The sequence below is a fragment of the Amblyomma maculatum genome, chromosome 3 (assembly GCF_055883805.1).
Source record: "Amblyomma maculatum isolate TAMU_Amacu chromosome 3, ASM5588380v1, whole genome shotgun sequence".
NCBI lineage: Eukaryota > Metazoa > Arthropoda > Arachnida > Ixodida > Ixodidae > Amblyomma > Amblyomma maculatum.
The window spans coordinates 215,355,307-215,382,891 of record NC_139346.1 but is presented as its reverse complement, the minus strand read 5'-3'; the positions used below and the strand labels follow the sequence as shown (position 1 = coordinate 215,382,891).

At 43.5% G+C, this 27,585-nt stretch overlaps 1 protein-coding gene across 1 annotated transcript in view; it reads right to left on the bottom strand.

The window, feature by feature from the left end:
* Nucleotides 1-5,579: 5,579 nt before the first annotated feature.
* LOC146197691 (putative RNA-binding protein EEED8.10) overlaps nucleotides 5,580-27,585 on the bottom strand; it is a 70,941-nt gene continuing 48,935 nt past the window's right edge. The window contains exons 17-22 of the mRNA XM_084599591.1: nucleotides 27,151-27,238; nucleotides 21,800-21,940; nucleotides 14,880-14,990; nucleotides 11,113-11,160; nucleotides 10,494-10,532; nucleotides 5,580-6,631 (exon numbers count right to left, since the gene is read on the bottom strand). Of these exons, the coding sequence (XP_084455717.1) occupies nucleotides 6,513-6,631; nucleotides 10,494-10,532; nucleotides 11,113-11,160; nucleotides 14,880-14,990; nucleotides 21,800-21,940; nucleotides 27,151-27,238 (546 nt within the window). The 3' untranslated portion in view covers nucleotides 5,580-6,512. The remainder of the gene's footprint in view (nucleotides 6,632-10,493; nucleotides 10,533-11,112; nucleotides 11,161-14,879; nucleotides 14,991-21,799; nucleotides 21,941-27,150; nucleotides 27,239-27,585) is intronic.

The window sequence follows — 27,585 nt, the reverse complement described above, 5'->3', positions numbered from 1 at the left end:
TCTCATATTTGTTTATTTGTCCTTCTTTGACTCGAAATTAAACGGTGCCGTAGCCACAGCAGTCCGAAGTTTTAAGTGGTTGTCTAGTCTGAGGCAATGAAGTCCTTGTGCAGCTCTGGAATGTATAGCAGTTGGCACAGATGTAAGGACTTATTGGCTAACGAATGCTGAAGGGCAAGCTTTCTCTTTTATTATTGTTGACTGTTCATTTGTCTTGCTCTTCTTTCAATTGTTCAACAGGTAACAAATAAGGCCAGAAGAATTCATTCCAGAGAGAAAGAAACTCGTTGCACTGGAGGGCTGAATTTATCAGTAAGCACTGAGTATACTTATGAAAATTTATAATAAGGGAGTAATTACTTATCGACGTCCATCCAAGTGCAGCCATACAGCTACAAAGGAAACTTATACAGCTTTCTGAGAAACTTCGTAGTTAAAAATTCATCGTAGTCTGAGGTTCGAACCCAGGGCCACCACCTATCCGGGGCAGTTGCTCTACCGACTGAGCTAACCAGGATTGGCCAGCAGATCGGATGGTAGTAGAGTGAGAGCAAATTGATTAAAACTCGAACTGCGAACGACTCAGAAACTATGAAGTTTCTGGGTGTCAATGAATAATTACTTCCTTATTACAAATCTACTCCACCTTGGGAGATCCCCCTAAACATTCAACCAGCACAGTTGCCACTTCGAGTTATTGATCAATTGGCTCTTGCCCTACTGTCTGATCTGCTGGCCATCCTGGCTAGCTCAGCTGGTAGAGCAACTGCCCCAAATAGGCGGTGGTCCCATGTTCAAACCCCGGACCAGGACAAATCTTAAACTATGAAGTTTCTCAGAAAGCTGTATAGCCTTCCTTTGTAACTTTATGGCTGCACATAGGCGGATGGCTATGAGTACAGGAAAACCTATTTGATACGTTTTTTAAGAATAAGCGGGAGGGGGGAAACACATCGGGGAAAACGAATGATCCGAATCGCCTTATTTTGAAAAATTTAACTGCTTAATGAGGCATTTAGAAGTGAGACTATCACTGCATAAATGTGTACATTAGCATTTATTGACACCAAATATGCACAGCTCCTTTTTGCGTTGTCCTAAGCGCTGAAGAGATTCAGTAACAAATCTGGTTTGTAGAAGTAATAAAAAGCCGAGATTGCTTCCTTGGTTGTTTCCGGATGCTTCACCCCCTTACATCAGTGGCGTATGAAGAAGCCATCGCGATGACTTACAGTCGCCGCATTTTTGCTCATGCTGCGTCCCTCAGACATGGCCCGCTCGTATACAAGCGAATCGTTGTAGTTATCAAATGGTTCGCTCCTACACCCCTAAGGCACCGCAAAGAAGCCACTGCGTTTCTTCTCACGAAGTCCTGTTTCCGCGGGAACGGGTGGCCTTTTATGTTCACCCGTGATGCTTCGCCCCTTTGCACCCTGGCACTGCAGAAAAGCAACTGGCGGATGAGCGCCGCTGATCAATTGTTTTTCATGTCGCGAGCGCTCGTTTGCGCATGTCCGGTTGATCGCAAAGCGATCGGATAATGATCACAATTTGTCGAAATTTCGAACATAGTTATCGGGAAATCGTGTTATCCGGGAACGTATTAACTGGAAGAAAAATAGTGTAACACTAAGGGAGATGTTTTACTACCTGCGATTTTGAGCGTATGAAGCGGGAAATCAGCGTCGCTCATAGCCTGAGGCGCTTTGAGACGTTAAACCCCACAAACCAAACCAAAGCGGGAAATCGTATGAACCGGAGCGTATCAAACAGGTTCTACTGTAATTACTCCTTTATTAAAAATCTACTCCACCTTGTTGGATTCCCCTGTACATTCAACCAATATGCAAGTTTAGTAACTTTTAAAAATCTTTCCCTCATGACCCTTGTGTGAAGAGGCAGTTAAAGAAGTGAGTAGTACTGTATATATTAAAGTCTTTGTAATCATTCTGCTTCTCGGCGTGTTTCAACAGGTGGTTAACCATATGCTCTGAAGGTGCGCTAGGGCTGAGTATAACCAAGCTTCACAAAATGATTCCCACCTAACCAGCTATGAACGCAGCCAAACCACTTCCACCACAATCACTTTTAGTGCGCTGATTACTTCACCATGCCGAGAATCATCTACAGTGCACGCCAGCAAAGCATGGGCTGTACAAAAATGGCGATGGTGAAAATGTTTTATTTATGCATTTATAGAAGCAAGGACCTGATATGCCTGGGATTGCATTGACTGATACTGCTGCCCTCTTGGTTGAGAAGCCGGATTTTGTCCCCAAGCTGTGAGATGGTTCGAGCCACTTCTCACACATTGGTTGTTGGCTGACAAATGCGCTCTAATTTATAATTGGTCTGACAGGCTCGATATCGATTGAAGATCCCTCCACGAAAGCTACACACCCCATCATAGGTATCCAGGTTTATGGCATATAACTTGGATCGATACGAGAATGTCCGTGTTTGAAGGCAGAGAAGTACTGTTTGTGCCTTGCCGAGGCCCCTAGTCAAAGGAGGTTTCCAGCAAGCTAGCTTATACTGTTGTACTGAGCAAGTCTGCATGGACATGTTTTTCAGGAGGAAATAGAAGGCCTAGGGAAAAAATGCTCGGCTAACAGTGTTTGCACAACCTCCTCCACCTCCATGTCTGGTAGCTACACCAGGTGTTAGATTGTAGGTGCTGGGCTAGTGAGCAAGTCTGCATGGACATGTTGTCAGGAGGATATAGAGGGTCCCAGGGGAAAAAGTTGTGGCAGGTTTAAGCATTGCTTGAACCTAGTGGTACGAGCGAAAGCTACAAGTAGCTGCAGTAATCCCTCTAACACCGCCTTTTCTCCAATCCGTGATTTTTGCCACATTTTTTCTTTGTTAGGTTTTAGGAAAAGGAAGACGCAGTATACTTTTGAGTGGACATCACACAATGGTGGACACCTACACTTAATAGGTCAAGGTCACACCACCTTTTTGAAGGTCAAGAAGCCATAGGTTTTGGAACGGACGGTGCAACATACTCTTAGCCACACTATGTCCTCTGGTTCCTTAAATAATCATTGCTAGCCCACACTGACATTGTATATTGGTTCATAGGAAAGGACACATACACAATCTGTCACATTTTCTCCATGAACATTAGCTGAGCTGCAACCCTGCCACTCCTACGCTTGAAGGTCAAATCTGGCCCATGGATGACCTTGGCTTCTACTAGGTCAGTAACGCTTTAGCTTTGAAAATACTCGAGTAACAGTGCAAGCACTATCATTCCCTACCACCCACAGGTCTGGTACCCACACCAGGTGTTAAATTGTGCTCAGCAACACAGCAGGTGCTTAATTCTTGAGCCATAATTTTAACAGCTTAATCACCGAAAAATGACGTGCATGTGAAGTAGCTAGCTTGCACTATTGCCAAGGCAATTACTGTGAAAAATATGCACTTGGAAGGACTGAAATTTCTTGGTCTCCCTTTTCTGCACTCCTTGAAAACAGTTGATTGATTTATAGGAAGGGAAAGGCGCGGCAACTGTCCTACTTGTTTTCTGTGGACACCTCAACCGCGCCGAAAGGGAAGGGAGGAAGGTGGGAGTGAAAGAGGAGCCGTTTCATCTCATTATAACAATGTTCAAGTGGAGAGGGGGTGATACAATTCCTTCTTTTCAAGTACTATAAGCAATTTTGGCTGCACTTTTAAGACTGAGGACAACACAGCTGGCATTAATGTCTGCCACTGATCTATGCCCAGGAAGCCATAAAAATGCATGCAGACTACCCCAGCATACACAAGTATACATTAACCGAACATACCAGCATCACCAACTCATGCACATTTCTCTCCGAGGCACCTCAAAAATGAAGCCTCAACAATAATGTGTAGGACAAGCACTATGCTAGACTCGCCTATAATATTTAACCACATTCTTGGACTTGCCTATTTTGCTTTGCTTCTGCATAAGGCACAAGAGCATACTGCCCATAAATTTTTGCGCATAAGATAAGCACCCAGTGAAGAATGAGTATGCCAGACAGGATATTGAAGGACAATTTGATAATGGCACTCTCAGCTGCTTCGAAAGGAAAATGATCTTGGCTTCAGTCTTCCTTACACTTGTTCATACCTGATGCAACTGCTTTTTTTTTTTTTAGTCGGTATTTATTGCCTCAGGGCATTAGTAGGTTATGAGATGAAGGATGAATAAATGATTAAATGAATGGAAAAAGGTTGGCTGATTTTATGAAGTCCAGAAGTGAGCGATGATGAGGTCCCTGCGTCCAAGTGACGTATGAGGCAGGATGCAACTGCTTTGATGCCTGCATTTGGTCAATGCAAAATTGCTGTGCACCAGAAAGTGAAACCAGAAATGAGTAGACACCAAACACAACAGTTGAACCACACCTTGAAAATCAAACTGTATGCGGTACCTAGCACAGGATGACGAAAAACAGGTGGTATCCAACGCGCCAAGGTGCAGCACGTAATGTGCACCATTCTGCGCAGCACCTTTCAGTTGGCTGTGTACCAAAGCTTTTATGAAGACTGGCACATGTCAAAATTTTGTCCTGCTGAAGAAAAAGGATAATCTAAGAGACATTCCATATGGCTTCCCAAGCAGGGAATGTTCTGTGCTTGCTTTCAGCGGCAATCTTAATCTGCCACATGGGGTGCGAATGGAAATGTTGCAGGCCTTCGCAAAACTATATACTCAATATGAAATGGCCCGTGTTGTTAATTTGCGGTTCTTCCCAGAAGAAAATTTCACTTCATAAAAATGAGGTATTAAATGCAAGATATTGAAGAGGAGTTTTGAGGGGAATAACCATTCCTATTGATTTAAATTTCATTATATAAACAATTTCACAGCAGTGAAACAGTTTATGTAGTATCACTGTACCTAACCAGGACTGCCTATTTTGCTGCCCATTGCTATATTTCTGTAACAAACAAGTGAACTTGGTTATTTTGATACTGATCCTAGGGACGTGGCATTGCTATCACAAGATGTTGGTAAAGTCTAGAAAAGGCAAAGGCAGACTGATGAAGAGGCGAGAGGTGTGCTGCAGGAGTGCCACTTTAGGAAAAGTGGGTAGAATCCATAGCTAGAGTTGCCAAAACATTGATCTAACCATTCCCACCAGGCACATTTACCACAGGTCCACAGCTGCAGTGATACTGTGGCTTGTTACAATGGCAGGTCTGGCCGTACTGCAGAATTTAACCGGTGGAGAGCCTGGTGGTTTGTCATTTTTCACAACATGCACGCAGTACATTTGAAAATGCTATTTTTGAAGCATCCAATAAAGACTGCCGACTATCGGTATGGTCCATGTCAGTGCTAGCTTGGCCAAGCTGGTGGGCCTTACACAAATAGCTTGCAACAACATTCCATAAACTAAGTCTTAAATGCTGTATGCAATGGCAAATTCAGGCTCCTAAGATGTCATTCAGCTGTTCCAGAAAATGAAAGACTGTTTAAATTTCATGGAGAGTTAACAACACAAGAACAGAACAAGTGCTACACAATGCATAGTCTAGTCACAAATCAATTCCCAGGACTGCAGACACAAAAAATGAAAGACTAGACAGAAGAATGGTAACGATGACTAGGCTGAATGCCCACCTTTATTCATTCAACTCAAAACAATTTCAAAGAAAACAAAACAGAAAGAACAATGGCAGCTCTAAGTTTGGCCATAAGTAGAACAAAAGTAAGAAAAGGTGCCGAAAATTTCGAGATCAATATTCTGTGTCCCGAAGCTTTGCAAGTGGTACAGTTTGAACTCAGAAAATTTATTAACTGTGGCCTAAATGCTTTTGGGCACTTAGAAACCAGCAAGCACTTTTTACCATTTGAGTAAGAAATATTTGAGACAATGGCCTGAAACATGCCCAGTGGGTTATTAACTTTGTCGTAATTTGTGCAGCTGGCTTCTCAGTGTGTGTTTTCTTATGCTAGCCGATAAAAATAGAAGACAGAGCATATCTTTCGAGACACAGGTGATAACAGGTCGTAGGTGACTAGCCTTGAGTCTAAAATGCAATATAATGCAAACGAGAAAGCTTCCATTGTGGATGGTAATTTGCTAGTACCAAAACAAAAGAAAAAGAAGCAACCACATTACGCATCCTATTCACAAACTTGACCTTCTTATTTACAGTTCTGATTGGACAGCTTTGCACTCTGACACCCCTTCCAGATCTCTGCATATGATTTCCTGAGCTTCAGGTTGTATTACAGGTGACCCTAGGATTAGAAAACGAGAATAAAGACGAGCACCTTGGAACACTTCACATAACACACAAAAGTGGCACACCTTCTGGCCTGTGTACAAGGCAAAACAGCTCGTCCTTGTCAAGCTTAATGCAAGGACTGTGAGAGTAACGAACAGACATTAGGAGGAAAACAAGAAGTGCTGTGCTACGACAAGAAACACAGCACAACACTGTGCATCAATAGCAGTAGTACAACACTGCTTTGTTTGCGAGGCTGCAAGGGTCAGGCTGCTCTTCAGTTGCGCTGCCTTTCACAAGAAGTCTTCCACTGATGCGAAGTCATCATCCGAGTCATCATCTGTGAAGTTGTCCAGGAAGTCCCCCAACTCGTCTGGCAGCATGATAGCCCATGGCACCATGTCCACATCATCTGCCACAGAAGCAAGAAATTAACTGCTGTCCACATCCATTTCATTGCTGCTTTGTTGTGCATTGCTACTACACACATGTTCCAATTGCTCTAGCTGTCATGCTACGACTCCTATAAATTTTGCATTAAGTAGGTTCAAATGAAAACAAGGACAATACCATTTTCATGTGAAAATAAGTGCCACGGACCTCACAATCAAAATGTTGCAAGTTCAAAAACTATGCTAAGACAACACAGTCAATCCCAGATATATCGAACTCGGACGGAAGTGTGAAATAATTTTACATACCAATGATTCAATTACCCTAGAGGCAAGGAACAATAATTTCAGAGATATCATTACTGAGTGCGCGGTAGAAGTAGGCGGTAGGATAGTTAGAGAGGATACCGGTAAGCTGTCTAAGGAGACGAAAGATTTGATTAAGAAACGCCAGAGTATGAAAGCTTCCAATCCAACAGACCAGATCGAATTGGCCGAGATATCAAAGCTAATCAATAAGCGCAAGGTGGCCGATATAAGGAAGTATAACATGGAGAAAATTGAGCATGCTGTAAAGATCGGGGGAAGCCTTAAAGCGGTAAAGAAGAAATTGGGCATAGGCAAAAACCAGATGTATGCGCTAAGGGACAAGGCGGGCAACGTCATCACTAATATGGACAAGATAGTCAAAGTAGCTGAGGAGTTCTATACAGATCTCTACAGTAGCCAAAGTAGTCAGGACCGTAATGAGATTGGCGGTAGGGAAAAACAGTCAGTCGTTCCACCAGTGATGAAGGACGAGGTCAAGAAAGCACTAGAAACTATGAAAAGGGGGAAATCAGCTGGAGAGGATCAGATAACTACAGATTTGCTGAAGGACGGGGGGGATATCGTGCTAGAAAAACTGGCCACCCTGTATACGCAGTGCCTGGTGTCATCTACGGTACCGGAACCATGGAAGAATGCAAACATTATCCTCATTCACAAGAAAGGGGACTCTAAAGACCTTAAAAATTACAGACCAATCAGCTTACTGTGTGTTACGTATAAAGTATTTACTAAGGTAATCGCTAATAGAATCAGGACAACCTTAGACTGCAATCAAGCAAAGGATCAAGCAGGGTTTCGGAGACGGTACTCTACTATCGATCATATCCATACCATCAATCAGGTGATAGAAAAATGCTCGGAATATAACCAGCCCTTATACATAGCATTCATTGATTACGAAAAAGCATTTGACTCAGTTGAAACCGCGGCGGTGATGCAGGCATTGCGAAATCAGGGGGTAGACGAGCCGTACGTGAAAGTGCTGGAAGATATATATAGTGGCTGCACAGCAACCATAGTTCTGCATAAAGAAAGTAACAAAATTCCCATAAAGAAAGGTGTTAGGCAAGGAGACACAATCTCCCCAGTACTATTCACAGCTTGTTTAGAGGAAGTATTCAGAGACTTGGAATGGGAGCAGTTAGGGATAAGGGTAGATGGAGAATACCTCAGTAATCTGCGATTTGCTGATGACATTGCCTTGCTAAGCAACTCGGGGGATGAACTGCAAATAATGATTGATGACCTAGACAGTAAAAGTAGAAAGGTAGGCTTGAAAATCAATATGCAGAAGACTAAGGTAATGTTCAACAGCCTCGGGAAGGAACAGCAGTTTACATTAGGTAGCGAAATACTGGAAGTAGTAGGCGAATATGTCTACTTAGGACAGGTAGTAACCGCAGATCCGGACCATGAAAAGGAAATAACTAGAAGAATAAGATTGGGATGGAGCGCATTTGGCAAGCACTCGCAGATTATGACTAGCAGCTTACCGGTATCGCTCAAAAGGAAAGTATACAACAGTTGCATCTTGCCTGTACTCACCTATGGGGCTGAAACGTGGAGGCTAACCAAGAGAGTTCTACTTAAGTTGAGGACAACCCAGAGGGCTATGGAACGAAAAATGGTAGGGGTAACATTAAGAGATAGAAAGCGTGCAGAGTGGGTCAGAGAAATAACTCAAGTTACCGACATTCTAGTGGAAATTAAGAAGAAGAAATGGACATGGGCAGGACATGTAGTGCGAAGAGAGGATAACCGATGGTCGCTGAGGGTAACAAACTGGATTCCAAGGGAAGGAAAGCGTAGCAGGGGGCGGCAGAAAGTTAGGTGGGCGGATGAGATTAAGAAGTTCGCAGGGGTCAAGTGGATGCAGCTAGCACAGAGCCGGGTTAAGTGGAGAAATATGGGAGAGGCCTTCGCCCTGCAGTGGGTATAATCAGGCTGACGATGATGATGATTCAATGTGTCGTAACGATATATATCAAAGTCATATATCAATGATTCAATATACTGAACATGTTAACGGCACACTTCCTGCAGCGAAGTGCAGCCACCGATCGGCATACTGGCAGCGCATCACTCACCACGGGTGCGGTGATCCACGATGCACATATGTGCGCACCCTTAGCGCACCTTGCGCCAGGGAGTGGAAGCATTTTTACCTGCTGCTCCACGGGCGCAAGCGCCAAATATCTGGCATGGACGGATCAGAGTGTCACAGCTCATGCACACTGAACAAGTGCTGTTGGAATAGGACATCGCGTTAAGATCTGCGGACAGTGCTTTTGGAAAAGCCACTGCCGATCATAAGTCTAATTATGTTACAAGTACACTATAAATGCAATAACGCCTCAAATAAAATTAGGGGGCAGTTGATTTGTGCGTTGCTTTCAGAAGAAAAGCCGGCCACATGAGAACTGCTCCACCACATGACAACCAGTGCAACAAACGCTGGCTTCTTTGCATGACAACAGTGTTGCATTGAAAACAAGCAAGCCAGATCAACGGCCATCTTCAAATGAATTCGTCTTTCATCTCGTCACGTGGTTTTAGTGTTAATTTAGCCAACAGAAGCCCAAGGCCATGCAGCCAACCCAGCTTCATGAGCGAAAAATAATCGTGGGGGCGGGGCATTAGGAGAAGCACCTTTAGCATAGGCACAGCGCACAGTTCGATATAAAGTTCCACGTAATGGGATTTTGATAAATGTGAACACTGCTATAATTTTGCATAAAAGTTTTAGGGGAATATTCTGAGAGTTTAATATATGCAATAATTCGATATATTTGGGATTGACAGTATATAACAACTTTCAATTTCCAGGATGGCTTTTTGAAAATCAGTCTATAGTTGGATACAACTGAAGTCTGCAGTAACCACCACACACTTTTCCTCAGAGAGTAGACCACTGTTATAGCTTACCCACTTGCCTGAATAAAATGCTGTCAGACCAAGTTATAAGCACAAAGATTCTGATGCCTCTGGCTTGGTGTGAGCAGTCAAATATCAAAAATTGATTTTATTGACTGCTCAGCAGAGTAATACACATGCCACATATCATTGCCCATAGTTAGCAACTGCTGTTCTTTTTTTAGTTGTATCCTATTACTATGGTAACACTCTCATGCCCGAAGGCAACTCCACACTGTGTAAAAATAATGACTCTTTAACATTTATTTGTGAAAACATATTTCACTAATTCTGCAGCTTTCTAAAACAAATAAACAAACAAACAAAAAATCCTTTGTTATATTTGTCAAGCAACACAAGAGGAGGGCTGAGAAGCACAATATCTCTTGCCCCCCTGGTATGTTAACGCTTTGAGAAGTAAAGCCTATTGCACCACATGAATGCAAAAATTAATGCTTTTAGCAAGTCCTAATCAGCATGGTTTACCAGAGGTGGCCACAACTACAAATCCAGTGGTATCAAGGCCATTTCTGCACTATCAAAGACATTCAAGTAGCATAATTTTTCTCATTGTTCTTTTTTTTTTTTCAATTCCTTAAGCAGAACCACAAAAGACACTCTCCTGATTCTAGCACCAACCTTCATAGTCACTTGAGTCCCAGTACAGACGGTGATCCACTGAAACAAAGATATGTTGAAACAGTCAATGCATGATTAAAGCAGTGAGAAAGTGTCGGTACTGCAACTCTCCGGTGAGGACTCTAAATGCAGCACACAACCAGGGACTACGACAAGCAAAATGGAAAGTGCAAATAGCCAGCTTCACCTTCAGATGAAACTTGACTGACAAACACACTGGTCAGTGAGACCAGTGACAAACACATAATGGAAATGGCACTAAGGGTACAATTTACTGCAGAGGCACCATAAAAGGAATCACATATGGTGCATATTTTTCAATGCCGAACATTACTGACAAAATTGTTCGAGAATGTATCGATTTATCTTAAACCAAAAGTGGCAACCTTGCACAGTGACATGGCATAACCTTGGAAGCTCACACCCATTTTACCCCTTCTTCAGACTTTTCTATCACAAATAAAAAGCTAATTTTCCGGATAGCAATAACTTTTACACTGTCTTTTCATCTACTTGGTGCTTATACATCTTAAACTTATGAAACAAGAGCTCATTTTTTGAAAAAGAGAGAACTGTAATGGAGAAACAAAAAGCCGCTCTGTATTATGAGCACTCATACCTTCATAGTCGTATAGATCCTGGTCCCAGTAATCATCATAGTCGAAATCTGAAAGATAAATGGACAATTTTCAGATGTCTGCACAGAAGCCAGGGCACCAAGGCGGGCGCAGCAAAATAGTACCTCCTGCATGCTCGACCGAAAGTAAGGTATAGTAGAATCTCAATAAATAAAAATCTGTTAAATGGAACTAGCGCTTAAACAGAACAAATGTCTTAGAGTTGGTTAGCTGGTTAGCTTTGTATAAAGGCAATTTAAAAAATATCTCATTAATCAGAACTCAAATTTTCCAACAACCACCTCAACATAACCAAAATAGTCTGCAAACTACAACTAGTTGGGCAAGTGCAAAGCCATCATGGTACAATTCACTGCCCCCTCCTTGGTTTGCATCCTAGGCAGTCTCCGCTTTTCTTGCACGCTCTACACACGGTACCTGCCCACTGCTGCTGTGCGTTTGCAGTTGTGTTCAATTACGATGACGCCTCAGAGCATTGTTCCGAGTTGTGTGCGACCTTTCATCTCAAAGTCAGCATCCAGTGACTACACAATGACGGCGTTGGAAAGGAAAATATACATCACCAACGACTTCAAGAGCCTTTGTAAAAAAGGCACTTATGACAAAGTAAAAAAGTAAAAAGAGAGAGAGAAAACAGCACTGACTAATTCTGTGGTCACACTTCTGCTGGCAGAATCGGCAGTCCAAATGTGGAAGAACTTCTTCCAGTGAGAAGGTTCCAAACAGTTTCTCCCCCCATTCTCCCCATTCTGCACATTGAGACTGCGGTGCAGAAGGGGAAACCGTACAGTGCTGAACCTATTCTGATAAACGGAATATATTTTCCTGGTCCCTTGAGGATCTGTTCAACAAGAGCACACTGTAGTTGGACATGCAATTAGATGTTTAAAATGCAGATACTGCAAAGCAAAAAGAGAAATAACCAGTGAACATGCAGTACATGCACTGTGACAACAAACATCTTAATCCTGCTACTCTACTTTGTCAGGAGTGTGCCAGTGCTCATAGCAGAAAAGTGGACCTAAGGCCTTCTGACACCAGTTGCACCAGATGTGCATTTTCTTCCTGATGCAGCACCGTGTCACTTAATCATCAATATTTATCATTGCTGTCAATGAAACTACCAGCGGCTGCACAAGCTCAGCATATGTGGTGAACAGCGGCACTGATGCAGAAGGAGGAGGTCGAGAAGACATCAGACTTTAAATGATATTGCATCTGGACATGTAACATAATTAAGTGCATCCTTAATTTTACGTTCCGTCTTCATAGAAATGTGGGTGTCAAAAGATTCTGATGTAATTACTAGTACTGGTTCACCCCAAAATAGCCAAATTTTATTACCTGCAGGGAATATAGTCAAACAGTGAAAGAAATACAAATCAAATAGATTTTAGATTCATACCATAACATCATAAGCCAAGCACCTACAGCTTGCACATGTTGAAATACAGTCGAACCTCATTATAACAAAGTAGTGCGGGGCGCGAATATTTGTTCGTTATATCCGATATTCATTATAAAGGTGCGCGCCCAAATTCTTATAAATAAGTCTGCTAATAAAACTAAACAAAATTCGCACCAATGTAGACAACATAAAAGTGCGAAAATGCACAATTTTCTCATTAAAAGCTTGATATAAACATAAAATCTCGCCTTTCGTTCGGTGTTGGAGAGCAAAAATGAATCTTAAGAACAGATGTTGATTCTGCGCACAATTTTTCCAATGGAGCCAATGAACTTGGGGAGTGCATCACGCGTGCACGGATTGGTCGCAGTGGCGAAGGCACGGCAGGGGCTCACGGCATGACGAGGCAATGACGATGACGTGTCAGTCACATGCTTGTCAACTGTTGCATGGTCGGACTCGAGCGGTGATGACGCCTGAGTCCGGCCATGGCCATTCACCTCAGAGATCACTTCGCGTGGACGTGTTATCTCGGAGGCCATGAGCCGTTGGCACTAGTTTTTGTCACCGCCGCTAGATGATGCAGTACGCAAAAACGTGGGCGATTCAAACACTCTTCGGCGGCGGCACTAGAGTCCGGCCGTGGCCGTTCATGACCTCAGAGATCTCCGCACGCGGGATTGTGATCTCGGAGACCATAAGCCATTGGCTGTAGTTTTTTTTGCCGCCACTAGTTGACGCGGCACGCAAAAGCGCAGGCGATTTAACACACTCCTGCGGCGGGCGCTTCGATCGATTGAAAAATTGTTTTTTTTTTTATGTTTTTCCGGCTCCATTAAGAATTTTTTGCAGTTTTAATGAAAGGCACACTGCTTCGTTCTAACCAATCTAGTGTCAAACTTCGAATTTTTCGTTTCGTTATACAGAAAAAACTTTCATAGAAATAAAGCGCAGACCAACAAAACATTTATTTTAGTTCGTTTTATCCGCTAATTCGCTATATCCGTGTTCGTTATAGTGAGGTTCGACTGTATCTTTAAAGCACTTACATGACAGGAAGCATGGATTAGGTTTAGTGATGTCGTGATCATGTCATCAATAAAAACAGGCGATAGTTTGTAACCACTTTGAGGCTGTAGCTGCCGTTTGGCTATGTATGTCTGAGTTTCCAAGCTGAATTTCCAAACCCAGCCCTACACAACTGTTTACCTTTAGTTGCTTTTGGTAGTAGAACCCTACTTCAAGCTTATTTCAATCATGCCAGCCGAATGTTTGAATTAGTCTCAAGCACCACTTGATTTATGCAGTTCAGTTCTTTTCAATGAAATATGAAAATGTGAGGGAATCACTGCTAGCTAGCTAACTATTAAAAAAAAAAAAAAACACTGCGGCCTAGAGACTAGCATGTTTTGTGCACATATGACAGGGAAATGGAAACACATGATTGTTTTTAATCTATGATGCTGAAGCAAAATGAATAGTGTAATTATTGCATAAATGCAAGATATGCGACTCGAATGGAAAAAAAAAAACAACCACATGCTGCGAGTGGGATCTGAAGCCATGACTTCCGAATATTACGCATGATATTCTATCAACTGAGCTAGAGGCAACTGTTCAATCTTCCACTGTGTAACCTAACCATGAGGATGTTCACCAGTGCCACCCCTGTCCATAGTGGTGGACGTCCTTTATTGCAAGTGTCAACTGGAACGTGATCGACCAAGGAGGGCGGAAGCTGTGCAAGAACCCTCTTGTGCTACGAATGGTATCAAGCATGTCAGGACAGAGACCTTTGCTAAACTATTGAGCATACAAATGTAGGGAAATGACGGGGCTCATTATGGCATACATGTGCCTACAAAAGTTCTCAGAACATGAACATTAGAATAAAAATTACTTTCTGGGCAATCTAAGCATGCAGTTCATGGCCTGCATCATGTGATCACCATTTACCTGTGACCAGCCTTATTTATCCCTCAATGCCTAGGAGCACTTCCACAGTGCGAACTTCTTTGCCAATTTATGATACGAACAATTCCAGCCAAAACTACTACTTCTCCCCTCATTATTGTCACCATAAAAAAGCCGACAAAAATATAGCATTCTTATACTCATTCGTTTAAGCTCCTACTATGTTCAAGGACAATTCTCATTGGCACTACAGTAGAAGCTACAAGCGCAAGGTGATTACGTTGATAATTTTCTTTCCACACAGTTCTTTCTTTAATAAGTGGCGTGAAAATGAAGAGAGAAAGAAAGGAGGGTAGGGCAGACAGCACAAGAATATAAAATGCATACATTCAGTTTTGCTATTCCTAACAGAAGGCAAGAGCTTACCCATATCACTTATATCTCCAGGAAAGTAGTCATCCATGCAGTAATTAGAGAGATCGACTCTCAACTTTCCTTTTACATCCACAGGGACTTCACCTTCTTCAGCAGCAGTTCCTAAAAAAAAAAGTGCAACGAATGTTGCCTCAAATACACATTCTTATCTATCATTATGGTTTGCAGTCGACGTAACAAGGATGGCACATGTTTAACTATTTGACATTAAGAAATGTCCAAAAGAAACATTCCTCGAAGTAGAATTTGCAACTTCCTCAGGAATTTAAAAGCATGTTAACAAGACAAAAAACATAATAATTAGACATGTGCGAAGATTTGAATTATTGAATACAAATTGAATATGTTTGTCTTTAGATTCAAATTAGTATTCACAAAACTTAAATTTACCGCATGCACTGAACATTCGTCGCAGTTAACCCGCACTGCGCACTTCACTGCAATGCTAGACCACGTGGGCTGAGCAGAAAAGCATCCTCAAAATGTAACAGGGCCGTTTTGTGAAGAAGGCCTTCCCAAACAGTGTGCGCCAAGCGAAGCACATCATGAAACCGGGAAAAAATGTAGTTCTTACTTTGGTTTCATCTTAGATGCAGACACCAAGTGTACAGGTGTTCATTGTATAAAAATGGTGATAAAAATGGGTTTTGGCAATTTTTTTCATTTAAGGCCCATGTGATAAATCAAGCTTGCAGTCAATTCTGAGATTTTCTTTTTAGTCCCATAAGGCCGAATTATTGAGTTTATTATATTCAGCAGCAATATGAAAGCTCCACTCGGTTTCATGCAGGTCTTTCCTGCACAAAAAAAAACTTGTATATGGAATCTTGTATAATGTTTATACTGGATACTCAGTAAGGCACGCACTTAGTTGCAGTCGTTGTGGTTTAATTTTACTGGCAAATACCATGTGAATTCTGAAATGAACAAAATGAACTGTTTTTGCTATTTTTTATTTCCATCTTTTTTACACTGGCCAGATATTGGGTATTAGACTCAGTATTCGAAGGCATTCTGTTCTCATATTCATACTGAATTCGTATTTGAAAATTTCGCTATTCACACATCCCTATTTATAATATATTCAAAAGGACGAGCAAGATAAAGAAGTGGAGAACCAGGCCCAGTCGCTACTGCTCTGTACGTTGCTATGTTTGGCATCTGTGACCAACGACAGCATCTGAAAGGCTCCACCCCTCTCTCGGCTGGCCTACTCCAACCTACTGATGACCCACCAGAACCACTCTACCGTGCCTGCTTATAGCTCTTGGGTCAATTTCCCCGAGTTCACTGTTGCAAACTTAGAAGATGCAGTGCCACGTGCGATGCTATCTACTGTAGAAGCCCGTTATAGTAAACTCGGATATAGTAAAGTGAAACTGAAGTCCCAGTTCATCTTCTATAGACAACTGCACATTTTCTCCCCTTTATAGTAAAGACGTTTTTGGTGAAAATCGGGTATAGTAAAGTGCGCCTGGCAGCGGCGACGACTTTCACGATATGACATCGCCGCCCGCGCACTACCTAGAATTGCGAGGCAAAGTTTTTTGTATTTGAAAACAGAAAATTAACAGCGAGTGTTCGTTTAAGTGGCTTTACCATTAGGCTTAGCAGCGTTCAGGAGAAGCCTACTTTACGGAGGCTTTGGAGCCGTGAGGGAAAGCACGCAGCGCGTAGGAAAAAAAAAAGTAAATCTGTGTACAAACATGGAAATGAGGCGGCGTGGTCCGTTCAGAAAGTTGAGGGTAAAAGTGCAGCAAGAAATAGGGAAGGAGAAGAAACAGGCGAACATTAATTGCACTGTGCAGCACGAAGCATGATGCAGTGGAGGTGCAGCGAGTGCGGTCTTACAGCACGACTGCCACGCGCATTTATCATCTATTGCCTTTTAAAAGACTGAAACAGCAAGTGACACCATGTCCATGAAAGGCTTTGGTTTTCATATGATATCGAACTTGGCTGCATTTGCAGCCATGTTGTCCTTATGCTTAAGATGTACTTTCACAAGATGTAAAAATTTTTTATAACAAAAAAAATTGCACGAAGGAATGGTAAAAGTGAGATGGAAGGTATTTCAGAGTTTTTTTTCAATAAGCAACACGATGTGTTCAGAAGCACCCATTTAACTACCAGAAAGCATCTTCAGAATCATGTCATCACCAACAACTGATATAGTGAAGACCCTGATATAGTAAATATTTTTGCTGGTCCCAGTGACTTTACTATAAAGGGGTTCTACTGTATATCATAACACAGGCCCTCCCCCTATTATATAGTACTGTTTCTGATGTTGTCAACATCCTTCTCAAGAAGTAATCTGGTTTGGGCTAGCTGGTTCATAGGTAAGATTGAATCTGAAAATGGCAAGTATTCTTCGAAAATTTCCTTATTCCCTTCGCACCATTATCAAAATCAGCCTTAGTTATTCTTCGCAAAAATATCACATTACATCATTGTGCTCCCTGTCAACTTCTTACTGACTATGGTCGCTGTTTTCTTTCAAAAGAAAGCTAAGCATAAGCTGACTACCGCCTATCACCCCCACCCCCAAACAAACGATTTCAGCAAGCACTGTAACCAAATTCTCACTGACATGCTCGCTGTGCACTTCTCAGTGGACCCTTGGGCCTGGGATATCGTTCCTTTGTATGTTACTTTCACTCACGACTGCTCCCACCAACACACTACCGGGATGCTCCCCATTCTACCCCTTGTATGACTGCAAGCCCCAGCCACCTCTCGACAGGCTGCTTCCTACCCCTACTGGTCTATCTTCTAAATACGCTAGCAGTGCGAATGCTCGTGCTGACCACACCTGCCAACTAGTACGTTGCTGACTACAGTGGCCTCGGAGACACCGCAGCAAGACTACTACAACGACCACAGCGATGTGGTCTCTTTCTCCCCTGGCTCCCTTGTTTTGCTTTGGTTGCCACCCAACTGTGTCGGGCTCTCCGTAAAACTTCCGTCTCTTTATGCTGCGCCATGTCACTGCCATTACCTATGAGATCACTCCGGCCGTCTTGGAGATCTGTCTCCCGCCCAGTTATAGCACCACCTCATAATGGTCAGAAAAAGCTGGCTGGGTAGTACAACAGCTGCAGCACATATCTCACAGGCTTTCTACGTTGACTAGCGGTTTTTTTCTGCCCCTTCTTATGCGTGAAAAGGCTCATAATGTCTCATGGACATAGTTGTGAGCTGGCAGTAGCCTAACATTTAGAAAAGAAGTGCTGCAGCTGCTTTTTCATGACATGTTCAAAGCATGCGGCATCGATCTTGCAGACTCGGAACATAGTCACCGTCACTATACTGCCGCTTGTGTTGCGGGGTACCATGAACAAGTTAACAATTCCAGTGTTCAACTGTAGTGCTGTATTTCATACCTACATGGAACGGGGCTGTGGTGTGCTTGGTATGGGCAATTCGATGCACAAGTTCCAGAGAAACACCATTTGTGCTATGCTGGCTACTCCACCAGCTCAAAAGCTGAAATGTATAGAATACACCCAGATATATGTACGAGTGTTTAGCACATAACTGCCCATTATGTGCTACCGTTTGAGAGCTGTGCAGATAAAAACTGGGCGTCAAGCAATTAAGGTGAGAAAAACAAACTTTTCACTTCACTTAGAACTTTTGCAATCTCGATAACTGAAAGCAGCAATTCACTTTCAAGAAGAAAAGCAATAGACGGCATCTGGTGCATATATATAATTATGCTACGCAACTGAGCTGTTCCTGAGCTGTCAGCGCATTCTAAATATGCAAAGCCTCCACTGTGCCAACAGGCAACAGTGCTGGCTTGAAGGTTGCAAGCACACAAGTTAAAGGCAGTTGAGCAGTGGAACAAGGTCGGCATGTTTTGATTGGTATCTATAATATTACCTAAAGACAAGCATCGAAACTCCTGCTATGGCATTATTCGAACGTTGCTGAAGTTGCCACAGTCTTAGCTACAACTGTGCGACTTTACAGTTCATGGACTCTCTATTTCCCAGATTTCCATGCATCACTGATGATTTTTTATTTTTTATTGTAGGGTTTAACATCCCAAAGTTACTCAGGCTATGAGAGATGCCGTAGTGGAGAGCTTCGAAAATTTCGACCACCTGGTGTTTTTTAATGTGCACAGCCACAGTACAAGGGCATCCTGCTTTTCATCTCCATCGAAAAGCAGCCACCGCAGATCATCACTGATCAGTTGAACAGGGCGTAGAAGGCAAAAATTAGCGTAGGACAAACATAAAAGTTCAAGGGCATACATGCAGTGAATGCAACTCAAGAGGCCTATGCACGGCTGTGCGATTAGGGGCCTATTGGAAGATATGTTTGCGCCTCAGAGAGGTTATTTGTACTGCCTATATCCCTTTTGTGTATTCATGTACATCAGCCTAGCTGCATGTAAAGCTTTCGTACAGCTCCACTTGGGCACGGCACACGCCTGGCCATCGAGTGGCAGCGCACTTAGACTTCGCCTCCAATTCTGCTCGTCGTATGATGCCAGACATTGGGCCATTTATATCATCTGTCACATCGTGGCAACTGTGAAACTTTTTCAGCGCCTTAACCCTTAAAGGGCCAAATAGATAAAAAAGTTATGTTCCTAAATTGCCAAATTTTTTTATTACGTAAAATTTCAGTAACGCGTTTGAAACAAAAAAAATCACAAACAATTTCTGGCGGATAATTATATTTTATTCGTCATTACATACCCCCTTGTGTAATACTCCATACCTTACACCTTTGAGGAGCACTGAGAAAAAAAAAAGAAAGAAAAAAAAAAAAAGAAAGAAAGTACAGATAGTACAAAGTGGCTTAGATTGCCATGCAAAAGATGCACCATATTGCTTCTAGATGCATTCAAACTAGATGAGACCACTATCCGTGTGGTAGTATTCGAAGCATGGCACTGAGGAGAGGGCATTCTCGCACCACCAGGTCTATCTGGCACCATTCTTGGGAGCTCGCCATCGAGTCATTGCTGCTGTCTTCCGCTTCTGACTCGCTGTCGGTAAAAATGTCATCACTATCCTCTTCACTTGAACAAAAAACGGCATCGTCATCACTTGCGCTATCATCCGACGCAAAATAATCTCCCGCACCAGATCCACGCAGGCATGATGCCATGTTTTAGAAAACGCGGGAAACGGGATGCAGCAATTCCGCCATCTAGTGTTCAAAATCGCATTCAAGAAAAACGCCAACGATGGGACCCGTGCTGCCATCTATGTTTTATGTGGTAAAGTACCGTTTCAAGAGCTGGGCTCGCCAAAAGCCCCTTGAAACACAGCTCGTCATAAGCAAAAAAAAGTGCCGATCGCTTGTGACGAGCTGAGCTCGTAATAAGCTTTTAAGGGGTTAAGTTCGTTGTAATCTGTGCTGTAATACAAATGAAAGCTGTGGGTTCATACCGACTGCATGCATTCGGATGCAGACGCCAGGGATTTGCACTGCACAGCAGATACCCAGAGGGCACTTTTTAGCACCGTTTTCACGGTACCCCTGGGCAGCACAAGACTCCTCGCAACTTAACCCTTAGCATGTGCCATGCCGGCTGCACAAGCCCTAATCTTACTACTTGGAGGCAGTGTTTTTGCGGCTGGGGGGCTGTGCTACAGATAAACAGAATGACATCGAGGTGAACGAAATGTTTCACTGGCACATGTTCCCGCTCTCAGGGCTCGTTGCTTGAGTGCTCAGTACGGGTTCTCCATTCTTGGCCTGTGCGCTGTGCTCAGTCGACACTGCCTCGTGCCCCTTTACAGTATCAAAGATCAATATAACTAATGCTCCATTGTGTATGCCCTGGAAACAACTTTATTACAGCTGAGTGTTAGCCACTTGGTCTAAGACCATGCTAGGGTAGTTGGAGGGCACATGCTATCTTCAGCTGCCGCAAACACATAGTACAGCATAGTCTGAGACTTAGAGGCTACTTCTCTATGTTGCTATTGTCGGGCCAAGCTATGCACAGAGCTTTAGTGCCAAGTTTGCAGGCAACTGTACTTGCCAAGCAAATAGTGTTAACTATTAGGGAGATTTACTCGCAGTTCAATGCCAGTATAGAAGCATGCAGGACCACAATTCCATGGCGTACACTGCTTCGCTGCACCCAATGCACACCCTCTATTACCTTATGAATGCAGGTGGCACGCTCAGAGGAAAAAGAAAGCTATTTATCACAGATCAAGTAATATTTAGCCAGAAAAAAAAAAAGCCCACAGTTTCCTTTTATCATGCAGTTTTGTTTTTTATGCTAATATGATTGTGTTGAGGCTCTCAACATGCGGTGCTGCGAGCACAGGGAGTGGTATCCTCACGGGGCATCAAATGCCACTGCACCTTTGTACACCTTTCTGCCAGTCCTTCAAGCCTGCATGTATACATCTATTTTCACTCCCTTCATTATGCTCAACATAGATGAATCAGTGCTCCTCCACAAGCCGCTGCCAGAGAGAACATTTACAAAGGAAACAACCTGCAAGCAACACAAGGACTGAATTCAAGCCATGCTTGTAGTGAATAGTTTGGTTTGAGGGGTATAATGTCGAAAATGAATCAGGCTATGAGAGATGCCGTAGTGGAGGGCTCCAGAAATTTCGACCACCTGGGGTTCTTTAACATGCACTGACATCGCACAGCACACGGGCGCCTTGCTTTTCGCCTCCATCGAAAAGCAGTCGCCGCGGCCGGGATTCGGTCCCGCATCCTTGGGCACAGTAGTCGAGTGCTCTAACCTTGCACCATCACGGCGGAGTGCTTGTAGTCAATATGATGACTAGAAACCTCTCCCGTTTTAAAGGTGGCCACCACAGCTCCACCCCATATGACCTAACCCAGCAATGGTGCTACAAGGGGTGAAGCTGTTTGGAGGTTATGTCACACACTTGCATATTGGCTGCACTTACCTCCCACGATAAGGGTCAACAGGTGGGGACGTTCATTCACGATGGCCACAGAGCCTGACAAGGCTTCATTGGTTACACCCACACAGCCACTGAGATCAAGCAGCCGTAGATCCCGGCAGAGCTCCACCAAAGCCAGCACCCCTGTGAGGAGAGTCCCAATTACAATGCACAGTTCGAAACAACGGCATGGCTAAATGATGCCCATCTGTATGCATAGAAACAATGTGGAAACAATTTTAATGCATGCAGGAATGCATTTAATGGCTACATTTTCAACTCCCATTGCCCATCACAGTTCAGTCAAGGCTGCAGAACTTCCATAAGTGTGCTAGGGACTGTCAGAGAGGTTTCCAAAATGCTCGCGTGTTCTTGTTGTAAGCACTATTAGCACTTAAAAAATATTGTTAATTGAAGCAGTACCAACCATATATTTTTTATTTACTATCATCAATAACAATATTGCAAAGGGAGAAGATAGTTAATCTGGTAGAGTTCCTAGCGCGTGTGCCGGCACCAAGAACTACACCGCTGCGCCAGATGTTGACACTTGTCTACATCGCTTTGCATTCCCTTCGCCCTTCGACTCTCCACATCGGCCATAGAGGCCGCCACTCTTCCACGGGTGCTTGGTTCCTCCTCAATCCTGTCCAAAACAGACAATGGCTCAGCTGGGAATCATCATCATCAGCCTGACTATACCCACTGCAAGGTGAAGGACTCCTCTAAATTCCTCCAATAAACCCAGCCCTGTGCTAGCTGCTTCCACTTGACCCCTGAGAACTTCTTAACCTCAACAGCCCACCTAACTTTCTGCCGCCCCCTGCAAGGCTTTCCTTTCTTGGAATCCAGTTTGCTACCCTAAGCGACCATCGGTTATCCTCTCTTCGCACATGTCCTGTCCATGTCCATTTCTTCTTCGTGATTTCCACTAGAATGTCGGTAACTTTAGTTATTTCTCTGACCCACTCTGCGCGCTTCCTATCACTTAATGTTACCCCTACCTATTTTCGGTCCATAGCCCTCTGGGTTATCCTCAGCTTAAGTAGAACAAGCTTTGTTAGCCTTCAAGTTTCAGCCCCATAGGTAATTACAGGTAAGATGCAACTGTTGTATACTTTCCTCTTGAGCGATAACGGTAAGCTGCTAGTCATACCCTGGGAGTGCTTGCCAAATGCGCTTTATCCCAATCTTATTCTCCTTGTTTTTTTCCTTTCATGGTGCGGATCTACGGTTACTTCTTGCCCTAAGTAGACATATTCGCCTACTACTTCCAGTGCTTTGCTACTTAACGTAAACTGCTGTTCCTTCCGGAGGCTGTTTAGCATTACCTTCAAGCCTACCATTCTGCTTTTCCTGTCTAGGGCCTCAATCATTCTTTGCAGTTCATTCCCAGAGTTACTTAGCAAAGCAATGTCATCAGCAAATTGCAGATTACTGAGATATTCTCCATCTACCCTTATCCCTAACTGCTCCCATTCTAAGCCTCTGAATACTTCTTTTAAGCAAGAAGTGAATAGTAGTGGGGAGATCGTGTCTCCTTGCCTAACACCTTTCTTTATAGAAATTTTACTTTCTTTATGCACTATTGGGTGCCGGGACATACCGTGGCGCCATCTCTCGGATGCACCGCGTGATGCAGTAAGTGGGATAATGTGCGTTGAACTGCTGCTGTGTGATGCTTTCCTAGGCAGTTTAGTTGCGCGTTAATGTAGAATTTATTTTTTTCATATACACTTCAATCTAGGCCTGTTGAAGACTATTTGAGGTATTAAGCCAACTCTATTCGGCAAGAAGGCATTTCGCAGAGTAGGTATGTGAGCTGCAGAAGAGTAACCCGGCGAGTTTGAACTACCGCTACGACGCCGAACACCTGCAAGGTTGTCGCTGTTGTTAAGGAAAGTGAACATGTGACACATCCAGTCAGAAAAAAGCGGTCATAAATCATGGCAATCATTTTGAGAAAATCACGTGCTGTGCCGCTATATTGCTGCTTTACTTGATAAACATATTTCTCTGGTAGAGAAACGGAGATCTCAGTTGGTGACAGATGCGGGGCACTTGGAACAGCACCGGCAGAAGCGGTGCCATTCGGCTGATCCTTGAATAGTCATGTTTTACACTAGGGATGAAGTGCAATCTTTTAAAGCAGCTGTGCAGAGGTGTGCTCCTTTTTGTACACTGACCACATCATTGCCACTCGAGCTTCGGGTGGGTGTTTGTCCTTCGGCATAGTTTTGTTGACCATTACGTGAGCAAATAGTGGTATGCGTAGTTATTTGTTTTCTTGGTTATTTGAAACTACTGCTGAAGTAGCGTAAGGCGAGTCACAACGTGTATCGCTGCGCATGGCAGCAGAAACGCTTAGTTTAGGGTATCAATGCCTTCAATGAGAAGACATTTAACACTTCCCCACTTTCGGATGAACATTCCTTGCTCTAGGTAGGTAAAGCAAGTTGTTGGGCGTGTTGGCGACGATTTTCCATAGTTGCAGCGCGAAAGACGGGACAAGAAAGGAGGACACAAAACACAGCGCTGCCTTTTTTTTAACGTCGCCATGTTTTGCCAAACACAGCGAGGAGAGCATCGGAACTTTTCGATACATATGCATCCGTGTCCAAAACAACAAAACCTCCATATTTATCAGCAGGAAGCAAAGCTAACGAGTTATTTTTCAGCCAATTGAGACTTCTGAAGAGGAAGCTTCCTCGCTGAAAATCTGTACCTTGTTAGTACATTCATACCATCAGATATATACCATCCAGCCTCAGTTCTTTCAGCTTTCCTAGAAGCTTGTCTCACTATATGGCACTGGGTAGGTACTGCTCGGCGAAGAAGCCGGTATATTTCTATCCTGCCAGCAATCAGACTTCATTAGGTTCACAAGTGATAAGCGCAAGAACGAAAACTTTAAGTCCAGTCCTCCGGACGCAACTTATAGAACTCTCCAACTCCATATAGATGAAATCTTGCTCGATGGAACGCATGTTGCACACACAAGAATGACCACTAACTTGTTTACACATTGGCAACTTGTTTAACCAAGCTTCCTTCAGCAAATGTTTTGGATAGAAATGAAAGCGTGCGCCGGGTTCCACCGCGTATGGAGAGCTGTAACAGATCATGTCAACAGCTTAAATAAACTAAAGCAACCACAGCAACGATGCAAGATGAAAGTATGTAATGCTAGAACTTTAAAAAGCAAAACTGCAGAGAAAACCGCGACTTTTAGCTTGTAAAATGCACAAATTCAATCCAGCGCTTGCTTTAGCAGCAGTAAGCGGAGTCACTTGATCTCACTTCCTCCCCAAAGTCGACACCAGTGCCAGCCGCTCCAGTGGTGGAGCCCGTGCTCAATAGTAGTGCGTAGAGCTTCTGCGGCGACGAAGAGGAGGCTCGCCAAGTGGTGTAGCACAGTTTTGCTAGTTGTGAAAATCTCGGCCGCATACGCGCACGCGTGTGTGTTTGTGTACATGTGGATGTGCACGGGTGGTCCGCTTTCTTGGTGTACTTCCTATGCTATATGTCTTTCTTTCTACCAACATTCTTTTCCGGCTGAGACACCAACACGATTCCGCCCTCAACAAAGGAATTAGCCGACGCTATCATCATCGTGGCCAAAAATCTGGTATATATGGACTAATGAGCATGTGTGCACTGGCTGGTCTAAAATTCTGCACTCAGCTAATTCGGCGCTCATGCTTGAATGACCATTTTCCTTTTGGATATCTTACTCGTCAAATGCTATCTGGGTTGTTACGATGCTATGACCTCACATAATGGAGTCATCATTGGTCGAACCTTCCAGTGTACACCTGCCAATCACAGAGAATGCGATCACCTTTGTTTACAGAAACAGAATATGGGTCAGCAAAAATGAACTCCTGCAGTGGAATAATCTGGGATTAGTGAAGAATAGGACCGTTAATATATATTTTTTTTGGTTTGGTTTGTACCTTTTCAAAATAACTCAGGCTATAAGAGACACCGTAGTGGAGGGCTCCAGAAACTTCTACCACCTGGGCTCCTACCTTGGGGGCCCTTGGGAGTTTTATTGCAAAAGCAATACTGCTCGCAGTTTGAGCCTTCAGCGTGGAACGGCAGTGACCACCATTTACCTTTGACCTTTAGACGACCCCAAGCTGGCTGGAGCTGCCAACTTGGGTCTCTCGTTTCACATGGGACGGTTATGTCAGAATCAGCCTGCATTCACCCTGGCATTCACGTAACCCCTATAGGCCACTAAGGCATGTTCATATCGGTTGGTTAAAGCGGGGCTTTATATGTGGGCTGAGGAAGAAGAAAAAGAGAAGAAGAAGAACGCTCGGTCACCCGCAGTGAATGCTTTCGCTCAATATTTGGTTCAGGTTGAACCCTTGCAATTTTTTTTAAACCAAGAAAACAAGTACAGTTGAATACAACATAAGTGTGCAGTAACAGACAAACACAATTCTTCCGCAACAAAAAGTAGTTCGTCGTTGGGGGATGTTTGGTTACTCAAATAAAAGACTAACTGTCAGAGCATATTAAAAGCACAAGAATTTCGATGCCTCTGGCTTGATTAGTATTGTCAAATATTAAAACCTGATTCTTGCTACTGTTTAGTGGTGCAATACTCACGCCGCGTACCCCTATCTGTAGTTAGCAACTGCAATTCTTTAAAGCTGTATCGTAGTATAGTAGTATCCAGGTTTGGTGCGCTATTGGAAGTGCAATACTTAAATAACTATTGTGCAGGCAAAACAGGGTATACACAATTTCTGAAGGCACTGAGTGACTGACTTGCTGATTGGCACAGCAAATGTGATTTTTCACTGTACATCCAAAGAAATCGATTGCCCTTCCCAGTGCGAGGTGCGCATTGTGTTGACACGAGCACATGCAAACATCTTGAACTAAAACAATTCGTGCTAATAGGGCTGCTTCAATTCCCAACATCAAAGACAAATCTCAGCAGAAATTCACAAAACTGTGCAAATGGATGAACACAATGTGGGCATTGAAAGGACAGCACTCACAAATACTACACTGCCACACACAATGATGCAAGTGCTGCAGAATTGGGTAGGTGATGACGCCTTTTTGGTAATTGTGTACAAAGCAATTACAATATTAGGCCTGTTATTATATACCCCTCTTCCCCCTTTGCAATCATCATGGCTTGCGCTGCTCGTGTAAAGCAAACGATATACTGAACCTTGCAGAGAGATGACATGCTTTAAAGTGCAAACGGTGCATACTTCTGGTCGAATAAAATAAGTTGTGTGTGTATGCACTTTTCAGTTCCCCAATGTGTGTGCTTGACCCCCATCAAGTGGTTTACAAAGCCGGACCAGATAGGAAGAGACACCAACCTCTGTCGGTGAGCAGTGTGCACCCACGAGCTTCCACTGAGAGCAGGTGGCCCTGGCACGAGAGGCTGCTGATGCCAGCATCAGTGAGCTACCAAAGACAAGAAAAGTCCACAGGATATGCACAAGGCTTCACTGCCAGACACACAATGTGGCTCCACATGAACACAACAACACAAGAAGAGGGCAGGAGATTCTGCCTCAGTGCATGAATGCATAAAAACAAAAAAAAAAAAGAAGGGGGGGGGGGGGGGGGGCAGGCACATGAATATTCGAAATCTACAAATCGATCAGTTTATTTTTCCGTTCATACCTGATTCATGAACTCGATACAATATTAAAAAATTTCCGATTATTCAGTAGCAGCCGAATACTGCCTCGCGGATTTTTAGTGCTCCAGGCGTTGGGGGCCCTCGCCCCGGCAGACGCGGTTTTCCA